Below are 12,191 nucleotides of genomic sequence, written 5' to 3'. Positions count from 1 at the left end.
CATACAAACGGCTTTTATATCGGATTGTTACCTGATCGATTTGCGAATGGCAGAAACTATAGGTTAAAACCTCCCTTAAGTCTCCCCGTTGGAGGCTATTGTTGAGCTCGAGTCTTATTTTCTAATTTGGGGTTTCAAAGTCTCATTTAAGACTTAGGTTAAGTCCCGACCGGTGGAGATGCTCTTAGAGCATCTTAATCGATTCAATTGTCGCTGCGATACAAAGTCAATTTTTATCGTATTGAAGTCCATTTACCAGTACGCACACTTAATGACGCAGACAGTATCAATTGTCGCCGTTACGAGAGTCATGCGTGGTGGAGCACATCGCTGTATCCGATCCCATTGCCTTGCCTTTGATTCAACTCCCGGTCCTGCAGCAATGCTATTACCAGCGCTACATCATGGCAGCACGTCGTATTAATACCGTGTGGTTCTGGCTGGGCCATTTACGACAGAGCAGCAAGCTTGGATACGGCAAATGCATCTCGTCCGGCGTTGCGTTGTCGAAGACTTGCTCGCTTTCTATCGCGAGCACAATTTATTTACGAGGATATAGTGGTGGATTGCTCTGAGCTTGCAGTGGAAATCATACCGGAGCACTTGATTTGGGAGGAGAAGAATACCAGTATTGACGCTGATGGTATAGACGTGGAGAGCGATCGTGTAGGCGGAGTCGCCGAGTTCGACAATTCTGACGCAGAAACTGTCGTTGTTGAACGTCGAGTAGTCTTCATTTCTGAGGATCGTGGGGTCAGCACGCAAGACACCCCACGAGCAGCTGTATGTGTCGAGGAACTGCCGGCTCAGCGCTCTTCACAACCGCAGTTACTAGTTCGTCACTCCAGCCGATTTTCCGTGAGCGACAAGTCATTATTCGCTCGTATGTTCCCTCACCTTTTCCCGTATGGCCGAGGGCATCCGAACTAGGAGTGGGTCGTTCCAGTATCATTAGAGGCCTGCATTCATCATTACAGTGTGTTGAGCACGCGAAGGGGGATGCTGAAGACGAGCTTTTCATGCTGGTGTGTTTTCATTTTCTCTCCGTCCAAAAGATGTACCTACAAGTCACACTAAAATGCAAGCACAATCCTGCCTTGTTTGAATCCTACAGTGCTACTTCGGAAGTATTACCGAAGAATCGTTAATGGAAGCTCTCCAGCAGAAAGAGCTGCGCCGCCAAGGTCGAACGACATCGAATGAGGACATCTCCTCTACCGCTAGCAAGTTTCTCAATACAGTCGAGCTCAGTGGTGGTGTAATTTGGGGAAGCGACGCCGAGCGAGCGCAGTGCCGTCGTCGCGCATTTGCCTACCAGACGCGATACGGCCAACCAGCTCTATTCGTTACTTTGACGCCAAACACTGGCGAATCGTTCGTCGTGGCCCAATATACGGGCATCACGTCCGTTGATGTGCTCTTCGACGCAAACTTGGCTGACCTGCCCATGCAATCTGCACTACTGGGGCCATTGCGAGTCTCGTGAATCAGCGCGTGCTGGTACGACTCGGCAGGGCGTCGTAACCTCTCAAACCCTATAGCGGAAGCTTGGATAGTGTTTCGGGGCATGCGATCCGCGTACGCGGTGTGATTAACCTTCCTGTGACACTTGGAACGATAGAAATGACGCTTCCGTTCGTAGTGGTCGACCACTTGTTCGTAGATGCCATTTTGGGAACGGACTCGTTACGCTCGTTCCGTGCCGTTATCGATCTCGAGGATCAATCGATGACTCTGAAGGGAACTGGAGATGTAATCCCGCTGGGCGTCACGAGAGTAGAAGAGACTTATGCCGCCACGGTGACCTCGACTGTGCAATTGAAGCCGGGTCATTTAGCTCTAGTCAAGTCTAAAGTTCAGGGAACGATGAAAGATCGTTCCACAGTTTTGGTCGAAGGCGTTCCTGGAACGGACGAGAACTTACGAGTTGTCAGAACCTTGTGTACGGTGATGAATGGAACTGTCTTAGTGGAAGTCTGCAATGCGTCTACCGAAGAAGTTGAAATCCCATCGGGTGCGTATGTGGCTGCGGTGACCCTCGTTCCAAAATCGGCTTTTGGTGTAAATGTTCAAAGTGGAACGACGGATGAAGTTAGTGCCGTGATAAGTGCTACCGAAAGGAACGAGAATACTGAAGAAGGAACCGTCGAAGCAGAGATGGCTGCCGCTATGCAGAACGATGAGGACGATGATTTCAAAGTGGACTTCCATGATTCGTCACTTGGAGCTGAACAAAGGAGACTTTTCGTGGAAATGTTGAAGGATATGAAGGATTTATTCGTCGAGACGTCCAAGAAACCGGGACGAACGGACCTTCTGAAGTTCAGCATCGATACCGGAACGAGTACGCCCATAAAGCAACCTCCGTATCGAGTCTCGAAGGCTGAAGGAGATGTCATGGAGGCCGAGATTCAAGAATACCTGGAACTTGGCTTGATTCGACCGTCGAATAGCCCATGGGCTAGTCCCGTGCTAATGATTCGGAAACCGGACGGGCGGAATCCGTTTCTGCATCGATTACCGGGAAGTTGAATGCTGTCACGATAAAGGATAGCTACCCTATGCCTTTAATTGACGACATTTTGGGATGTCCTTGGGGACGCTAAGCTATTCTCTACTATGGACATCGCGTCAGGATATTGGAACGTTCCAATGGAACGTGACAGTATCGACAAGACTGCTTTCACAAGTAAATTTGGACTCTACGAATGGCTTGTTATGCCTTTTGGGTTGTGTAACGCCGTTCCTGCTTTCGAACGTCTAATGGAGAACGTGCTGGTCGATCTGAAGTGGAGGACGTGCCTTGTTTACTTGGATGATTGCGTGGTGTTTAGTGATGACTTTCCTACTCATCTAATCCGGGTGAGACAGGTTTTGGAACGATTCCGTGAGGCTGGGTTTAAGCTGAAGATGAAGAAGTGTCACTGGGGACGTGACCAAGTAGCGTTCTTGGGTCACATCGTGACACCTACCGGAATCTTGCCGAACCCGGAAAAGGCAAAGGCTGTGATGAACATCGAGAGACCCCATGATCTTCATACGGTCCGTGCCTTCCTTGGACTAACCAGTTACTTCAGACGGTACATACCTGGGTTCGCTGCTATTGCCGCTCCTTTGGAACGACTGAAGCAGAAGGAAGTTGACTTCAAATGGAACGATGATTGTGAAGTGGCGTTCCGTCAACTGAAACGGGCCTTGGTGAAGCCTCCGATACTGGTATATCCTAACTTCAAGAAACGGTTTAAGCTCTACGTTGATTCGTCTCATTTGGCCGTGGGTGCTTGCCTGATGCAAGAAGTTGACAAACGTGACCGAGCGGTGGCTTACGCTAGCAAGATGTTGGTAGGTTCACAGCGGAACTGGGTCAACAAGACGAGTGGAACGACGGAAATCGAATGCTGGGGAATTGTTTGGGCAACTCGGAAGTTCAAGTGTTATCTTGATCACGGTGAATTCGACTTGTTTACGGATCATCAAGCCCTCACGTGGATCTTTAGTGACAGCACGAGGACGTCCAATGCTAAATTGGCACGATGGGCCGCGGAACTATCGCAGCTGAGGTTTAAAGTGTATTACAAACCTGGGACGTCAATGGGTCATGCGGATGGACTATCGAGACTTCATCATCGTCCTGACAAGGGGATTATTAGTGCCATTTCGATGAAGGATCTCTTGAACGAGGATCGGAACGATCCTCCGGACAAGAATGGAACGATCCTTGTGGAGCAGACCGAGAACTGGAACGAGACGGACGGTTCAGTTCCAGTCGGGGAGACAACAGACGGTGTTGTCTCTAGTGGGGAACTCACCCAGGAAGAGCAGGAAGAAGAACTGCAAGCGGGTGCTCCATCTACACTACCGTCTGCTGTCGATGTCTTTGGGTTGGACTATGGTAAGTTCATGGAGGAACAGGAACGAGTACCGTGGATGCGTGCTATGAAGGCGTTCCTGAAAGACGGTGCTCTTGCTCTGGATCCGCAACTAAGAGTGACAGTCCTGAAGATGTCTCCGCATCATTTGATGAAGAACGAGGTCCTCATGCGCCGTGTGCATTTGGGGGTTCGTGCCGGTCCTGCTCGGACCGTGACCGTTCCGGTCGTTCCATTACCGTTTATCGAGACCGTTTTGCACTATTGTCACGCTGATATTTTCTCGGCTCATTTGGGAAAGACTAAAACGTTGGATAAGGTGAGACGCCATGCTTACTGGCACGGTTGGCGAAAGGACGTGGTTGAATACGTGAAGGAGTGTTCTATTTGCAGTGGTGGTAAAGGTCGAAGGCCTTGGCGGGCTGGTCTTATGCAAAGAATGCCTGTCCAGGAACTATCGGGACCGTTCTCGTTGCTAGTAGTGGACGCTGTTGGTCCACTGGTTGTCACACCGCGTGGAAATAAGTATATCTTGGTGTTTGTGGACTACTTCACGAGATGGGCTGAAGCTTTCGCGGTTGCGTCACTGGACACGATCTCTTTCGTCGATGCTATGATCGAGGGTGTAATTTGCAGACATGGCGTTCCAGAACGATTGCTTAGTGACCGAGGAACGAGCTTCACGTCTGATTTGGCACGATCTCTATATCAGACACTAGGGATCAAGAAGTTGTTTGGAGCGGCCTATCATCCTCAAACTCAAGGACTAGTGGAGCGATTTAACGGAACATTGTTGGGGATGCTTAAGATGTTTGTGAATGAGACCCATACCGATTGGGACATTTATTTGCCTCGGGTCTTGTTGGCATACCGGACTGCGTATCACGAGGGTCTGGGAGACACTCCTTTCTTCAGTTTATATGGTCGTGACCCGGTTCTACCTATCGACTTAGCCTTTCTCAACACTGAAAAAGACTGGAAAAGCAACGAGGTTGCTGCGTACAGGATGAAGTTGTACTTGTCGTTACGTGACTCAAGGCGTCTAGTGGAACGACAGCTACTAAAGGCTCAAGATCGGCACGAGCAGCGTTTGGGTAAGCAAGTCAAGGTCACATATGAAGTGGGGGATCCCGTTTGGGTCTATCAGTATTTCAGAGCGAAAGTCGGTGAAAACAAGACGAAGAAGTTGGCGTTCTCTTGGCACGGTCCGTACCGTATTGTCGGCCAAGTCGGGGAGAACGCCTACAAGATTGCGATACCCAGACATCCTGACAAGGTTGTTACGGTGAATGTGAATCGGTTGAAGCGCTTCCGTGGTCGTTGGAGTCGACCGTTCGCTGATGATATTCCTGAAGGTTCGACCGAGAACGTGACTACCGAGAACGTGACTGATGAGAACGTGACTACCGAGAACGTGACTGATGAGAACGTGACAACAGAGAACGTGACTGGAAGCGACATGCGTACGGAGCCAGGACCATTGCAGGAGGATGATCTACCTCCATCGAGTTTTGTGGAACGTTTGTCTATTGGAGATGAAGAGACTGCTTTTGCTGGTGTCTCGTCGCCTATTGTGGATATTCTTGCGAAGAAAATGGAAAAGGGCGAGCTTCAGTACCTGGTACTGACAGCTACCTACGAGACGTTTTGGCTGTCACGAGCTGCTCTAGCTCCGGAGTTCGGAACGTTAATCACTGCCTTTGAAGATGCAGATCGTAAGAAGAAGGGTTTGCCGGAGTTACGTCGGAACGCCAGATTGGTCGAAGCCAACGCTGACGTGGACGACGCGGATGTGTTGTTCTAGCTGGTCACTTGACCGGTTGGAACGAGTGGAGTGTGATGACTTCACTCTAATCGGTATTTGAGAACGAGAGAATCTCAAGATACTGGGTTGTATTGCTGCATTTTACATATGAGAACGAGATGAGCATGGATACTTTGGGTTCCAATTTGGAAGAGTTGTTACGAGACGAGATTGTCTGGAACGAGACAAGGTTGGAACGAATAATTTGGAACGGCGCGTCTAACATTGATGGAACGATGGTGATTTGTGAAAGATTGTGGAACTATAAGAAGTTTAGGGACGCAAAATTATTTTGAGGCAATGAACTGATAGTCGGACGACTACTACTCGCGTTAGCTGGAAGACTACTTTTTGGTGGCTTTCTCTTTCTCGGTAACAGCTTTCTCGTTGTCTCCTTCGTCGTCAGCCTCCGCCTTGTTGTCTTCGTCCTCTTCGTCCTCGTCCTCCTCGGCCTCTTCGTCGTCCTCAACCGCTTCGTCTCCATCTTCTCCGTCGTCAGCGTCGGCTTTGACTTCCTTAGAGTCGGTAGCAGTGGAGGTCTCGACAGCAGCGGCAGGATCGGCGGCTTTAGTCTCGTCTTCGCCCTCCTCTTCGAGATCGGACCATTCGGCACGCTTGACCTCCGTCTTGGTCGGACCACGGACTTCGGGAAGTTGGTACGTGCCATTCTTCAACTCTGTCGCGACGGTAAGCTGGGTCTGCTTCACGGTAGCGTCGCTGATGAGGGTCCTCCAAGGTTCGTCACTCTTCGACCCTACCCACGTGTCCTTAAGCGTCACTAACGATTGGAGGTCGAGACGAACGCGTGCCAGAGCCACCATGGACAGCCGATTGGCCGGCTTAGCGGTAGGGACCAGAGCCTCCGTCGTCTCCAGGAGGGCGCGAATGCTTGGGTAGCCGTAGGCGTCGATCTGCACGGGTTCCAGTGCATTAGCGATCGTGGCTTCGTATCGTTCCGGATCCTTGTCTTCGAGGGAGGTGAGAGCGTCGGCTAGAGGTCCATCGTAGTGCGGCGTCTTCTTATTGTCTCGGCCGGGCTGGCCGCCCATCCAGAACATCAACGGGCACTTATCGAGGAGCGTGAGAAAGGCATAGAAGCCCCAAGTCTCAATGCACAAGCTCATGAAGGCGACTCGGGCTTGAACAGCTCGCATCTTTGCCTTCCGGCGGTTATTCTGCGCCGTCTCCGATGCCAAAGGCGCGTACAGAGCCCACTCCCAAAAGGCACGCCGATGCATCATCCAGAAACGCCAATGGGCACGATACACAGCGCGGAAACGGATAGGATTGTACCATTGAGGTCGTCCGGTCCACGGGAAGGCGATGCACCAAGGCTTCTTTCCCGCTGCTTCGGCCTTGGCGAGGATCGAGTAAACGGCAGCCTTCACGGAGTCGGGTGCGTCGGGATTCAAGTCGATCAACGCCTTATACTCCGCGGACGGAACGAGTGGAGATGGTGACGGAGCAGGCTTGTCACTACTGCGTAGTTTCTTGGTCGTCTTCACAGGCGGTGGTCCGCTACGGGTTTTTCGCTTGCTACGGGTGGTCTTCTTCGCAGACGAAGTGGCTGAAGCGGTGGACGATTTGGCAGGCGACGGTGCTGGAGCTGAGACTCCGGGCTGCGAAGGCAGAGCGACTACGGGACCGTGCAGAGAAACTGGAGACCGTTCCTCTACAAGTCATCACGAGTTGGTCCAGATGCGCTAGACCTGTAGATAGCCCGTTGCCTTCCAAGTGTCCTCGTAACTTGGTCCAGAACTCCCGCTTGATGGCCTTGGCGTCGTCGCCTGGCGTTCCATGTTCGTCGTAGTCGAGTGCTGCGTCGAAGAAGGCCTTGAAACGCGTGTGCTCTGCTGCTGACAGACGCTTGGACATGGCGATAGAGAGGCTGTTGTCGTCGAGAAATGCTCGCTGCTGGGATAGTTGGAAACTGACGGATAAGTTTCTCTCGAAAGGTTAGTGGCTGACGGAAGGGACACGTCGGAGAAAAAGACGTTAGCGACTGGGTGTAGAAATGGAACGACGTGAGAGATAACGATTTGGGTGACTCGTGACGACAGTTGGGACGAGGATGCTAACGGACAACACTGGCTGGATCTCTCAGTCTTAAGCGGCGTCATTTGAGAATGGCGGAAGTGCTGGAGAAGTGGTTTCACTGGAAGGATGTGGTGTGGTCGACTGTTAAGCTCCCCGAGATGGAGACTGGAGCGATGTTGGGCTGTGCTGTGGCTGGTATCGCGGTGTGGGTTGTCACGACTCCTTTACGGAACGTGGGATGGGCATTAGGTGCTAGTGCGCTGGATTGCGGTACTACTATCTGTTTCTTTTGGTACACTTGTAGTGACAGATTTGTCACTACGGTGCGTGGCGCGAACGCGAAGGCACTGCCTCCCAGGGAATACGCGTGTATTTTGGTCACGTTGTTGTTCCTCGTTCCTATGGCGGTACTCCGGAACTACGAATCTCGATTTGGAATATTTGGGCGATTGTGCCTTAGGTGGTGCGAGGCGTGGCATCACTCGTTCTGCCTCTTCGTTCCTGATGTGGTGCAGCTTATCTGGACGTCTTCCTGTCGTTACTTGAGGGCTATGGCTGAAGCTGTGGTTGCCTCGATTGATCGTGTGGGCGAATATCTAACTGGTGTCTATCTCGTGATGCAACTGCTTATGTCTCTCATGTTCTACTCGCCACGCATGCTGTATGAGGGCGTGGAGGGCGTACTATGCGGATGGATGGGCGTCGCATTTGTTTCGTTACTAGTTGACGTGGTGCTGGAATTCTCGATCGCTTGTCTCTATTGGAACGCGTCGGTGCTGACGCTGTGTTGCTATAGTCACGCTACGAGGTATTATTGGGCCTCGCAAGCAGGTGGAGTCGATCGATCTGGCATTTCAACGGCTCAACAAGGGTGGACTAAGCTCGGGGATAAGAAAGAGCGCCGGGAAGGGAGAGAGAAGGCCAGCCTCGACCTTTTGCGTGGTAGTCCGAGAAGTGGAACGTCGTCGGTGGAAAGAGATTCAAGCGATGCTTCGGTTGGAACGACACCTGTCGTTCCGGATTCGACGACCACCACTGCCGTCGGACATGCTGAAGGGAACGAGGCTCGGCGAGGACTCCGAGCGTCAGTCGGGGAGAATTGTCACGGTCTACGGCTGGCAGAAGGACTGGCTATTCTGGACGAGTGTTTCCGACAGTTTAGTGCACGGCAGAAGCTTAGTGCCTCGTCTGACTATCCCGTCTCTACTACTCAGACGGCCTCGTTCCAAGTCTGACGTGGAACCAAGGAATCCAGACAGTGGGAGGGTAGTGAAGTTGAGAGTGATGTCGGTCAGGATGGGGACTATTAGGAGATACCTTCGGAGGTAGGAGAGCAGGTAGGGAAGCTCTCAGTCGTGATTTTCCTTCTTTCAACAGAAGTGCTCAAGAAACAGAAACAAGAAACAAGTTAATACATTTGCTTTACTTTTACGTATAAGTTCCTACGTCGCCGGCTTACATAAGATACACGACCCCGACGAGAGAAGGAGACCGCGACACTTTGTTTGAATCTAATTATAAGATGACATGACATCGTAGTTTTTTTTTACTCTGCTTGGTGGTCGCGGTAAGACGACGTTTCACTTTACCAAAAAGACAAAACAGCTTAACGGCTAATGTGCTACGCTTCTGACGTCGACGACCTACGTCATACGTGCTCCTGGTTTTCTAATCCAGCTTGATGTTTGCAAGCTTATTGTCCACTTCCTTCAATGCGCCGCTCTTGATTAGCTCATCCATTTCCTTTACTTTCTGCACCATGTCTACCATCTGTAGTCATTCGACAAGAAGCTTGATGGCGTCATCGTACGAGACCTGTTCGACAAAGATAGCATAGTCGGTTAATTCACCGTCAGACCCCTATTTCTCCACCATCCACATGCGTACCCATAGGCGATAACGAACACTCTCGGCCCAATCGTCATAAATCGTGCCGGCTTTCATCTTGTATGCATAGATAATGTGACCACTGTCACTAAATTGTCCCAGACTATGTTCAAGCTGTCCATTTACCTGCAAAACGACGAGTTATTAGATGATTTCTTACGTGTTATAGAGCTCACAACTTCGCGTACCCCTCCTCCTCGATAACCTCACGTAATGCCGCCGTCTCGATAACCTCACCCTTGTCCCAGCCACCCTTAAGTAAAAGCCAGTCGTTCTTTTTTGGCTTCGAGCTGGAAATGAGAAGTACATCACCGCCTCCTTCTTTGGGTGATCTCGAAATCACAGCGGAAGACAGCAGTCTAGTAACGTCGTCGTCAGCGTAGCGCTGCACTTGACGTCCCACGTGAGATCCCAGATATTTCTCGGGAGCGATTTTGATGCCAGGAAAAGGCTCAATCTTCCTGCGCATCCCATCACTAGTTTTCTTCATGTACGTCGCGAGATCTTTCGCCCTCAGTTGCTCCACTTTTTGGATTTGCTTCATCGTGGCTGAGCTTAAGTCTTTAGGATACGGCGCGGCGACTTTAACCGCTGCTGCTGCGACGTCGTCCGCCTTCATTGCAGCCTTCTCCACCGCAACGTTTAGGTTTGCAGGGATCTTGGCCTTCCCGATTAAATCGTCAGCCTTTTTTAAAACATCGTCAGCCTTATTCATTCCACTGAAATCTCTTTCTTCATTTGGTTCAGCCAACTCGTTGAAATCATATTGACGCAGAAATTGCTTGGCTTGCTTGTTAACTTCAGCCAGCTCGCGTGTGAAGTCCTCTTTATTTGACTCGATGATTGTAAGGAGAGTGCTGTCAGGGCGAGCGATGATCGAAGAGACTGAAGCGAGGGAAAGCAACACAAGAAATAGTACACGCATACTTGGATTGCAGCAAGTAACTTGAGTCCTCGGGTGCCAGTGAAGAAGTGTCCACTATTAGAAAGCTCTTTATGCGTCGGGACAACATAATGTCGAGAAGACAAACGGAGGATATGCGTCGCAGCTTCGAACCAACACGGTGAACCTGTCACTAAACGATTACGATCACGAATAATCACTTCGAAGCAGGATAGTATGAAAAGTACTGGTAATATCGTACTGCGGATTTTGTTGATTGTAGGACGCGTATGTAATTTTAAAGAGTTATGTACATTATTTTCGAATAATTATATTGTGAATTTTTTGTAAACATAGTATCAGCAGCACCTGCATCCATCGGTACTTAAAAGATTTTAAAGAGTTTCTAGTAATTCGAATTCGTTTGATTGTTGCGAAGTTGCAAGTGTGTGATTATTTCGGTTTTGCTACTTCTCTGCAGTACTAAAGTGATAGTTTATTCATGATTGATCTTACATGTACCGCTCATAGTTATCGTCAGCCTTATTTAACCCCTTGAACGCGAAGGTTTTCCAGTGCACCCATTTACCGAAACCCTTTCGACGTTAACGTGTATGTCGGGAAAGGGTTTTAATAGTTAGACTGGTATAAAATTAATCCTGTAGGATGGTTAACCCCAACACCTAGGATGGTGAAAATTTGATATCGTGTATCCTACCAGAATATTTGACTTTGAAATACACTATACCAAGATATCGTGTCCAGGAACGTACAAAAACTGCTCACAGCCCAGCGCACTTTTCTCCTAAATATAGACTTCAAGTTCAGGTAAAAAGGGAGATACAGATTTCATACTTTTATCAAGACATTCAAGATCGCAAAATCATCTGCTTATGGTGTCGCAGCGTCGTTGTGACGTCTCTTTGACGGCCTACTGGTGTCATCATCCCCGCTGTTACCACTCGCAGACTTTGCTTCTTCGACACTATCGGCTGCTGGCCTGCGCGCGCGGATCTTTCGCTTTCTCTGTGACGGCGGCAACAGGCTGCCGTTACGCCAATGCTTGTGCCAAATCTCGAAGCACGAAACGGACTTACTTTGTTTACATGCTTGACCTTGTTGCACAGGTACACACGCGACGCCAGTGGCTGCTTTGAGCTTGTGTGTAGCTTGCAGGTGCTACAGTAGAATGTAGTCTCGCCCCCTCGCGACTCGTCGGAGCCCTTAAGCACCGAGCATACTTTGCATGCTCGTTGACGTCGCTTTCGACCTTTCCCGTTGTTTCCATCCCTCCACTCATCCACCTGCACCGGTACGTGGGCTCGCTGCAATGGCGGAGCGCGTGACTTCTTCGGGGTACGCTCCACCGCGCGGAGAGCATCCCAATCCGTCTCCTGCAACTGCGTCAGCTCCAAATGTAGTTGCTTCAGGAACTTGCCATGGCGGAGCTTGGTTTTTCAATAAATAGCACGCCGTCGATTGTGCACAATAAAAGCATTGACTGTTGCCAGGTCGGTGAAGCCCAGAAAAAGCGACTTGTAGTATTTCTTATACTTTGAGCCAATTGAAAAGAGTACCTGATACAACATTAATTATACAGGGTTAGCATCAACACTATCTTGTACATACAGCAGAAATGTACTCACCTTTGGAGGCGAAGTTGATCGTGTACATCAACTCCGCCCATGAAAGTTTGGTAATGTTTCAGCAC

At 50.1% G+C, this 12,191-nt stretch overlaps 1 protein-coding gene across 1 annotated transcript; it reads right to left on the bottom strand.

Annotated features, from left to right (window-relative positions):
• Positions 1–9,769: 9,769 nt before the first annotated feature.
• On the bottom strand, positions 9,770–10,522 carry PITG_15726 (RXLR effector family protein, putative; the record flags this gene model as incomplete). The annotated part of the gene is made up of 1 exon (XM_002897952.1): positions 9,770–10,522. One exon carries the CDS (start codon positions 10,520–10,522, stop codon positions 9,770–9,772), a length of 753 nt encoding a protein of 250 aa, XP_002897998.1.
• Between the last annotated feature and the right edge of the window lie 1,669 nt (positions 10,523–12,191).

This window comes from Phytophthora infestans, genomic scaffold, assembly GCF_000142945.1.
Source record: "Phytophthora infestans T30-4 supercont1.40 genomic scaffold, whole genome shotgun sequence".
NCBI lineage: Eukaryota > Oomycota > Peronosporomycetes > Peronosporales > Peronosporaceae > Phytophthora > Phytophthora infestans.
This window is presented reverse-complemented; position numbering and strand designations above follow the sequence as displayed.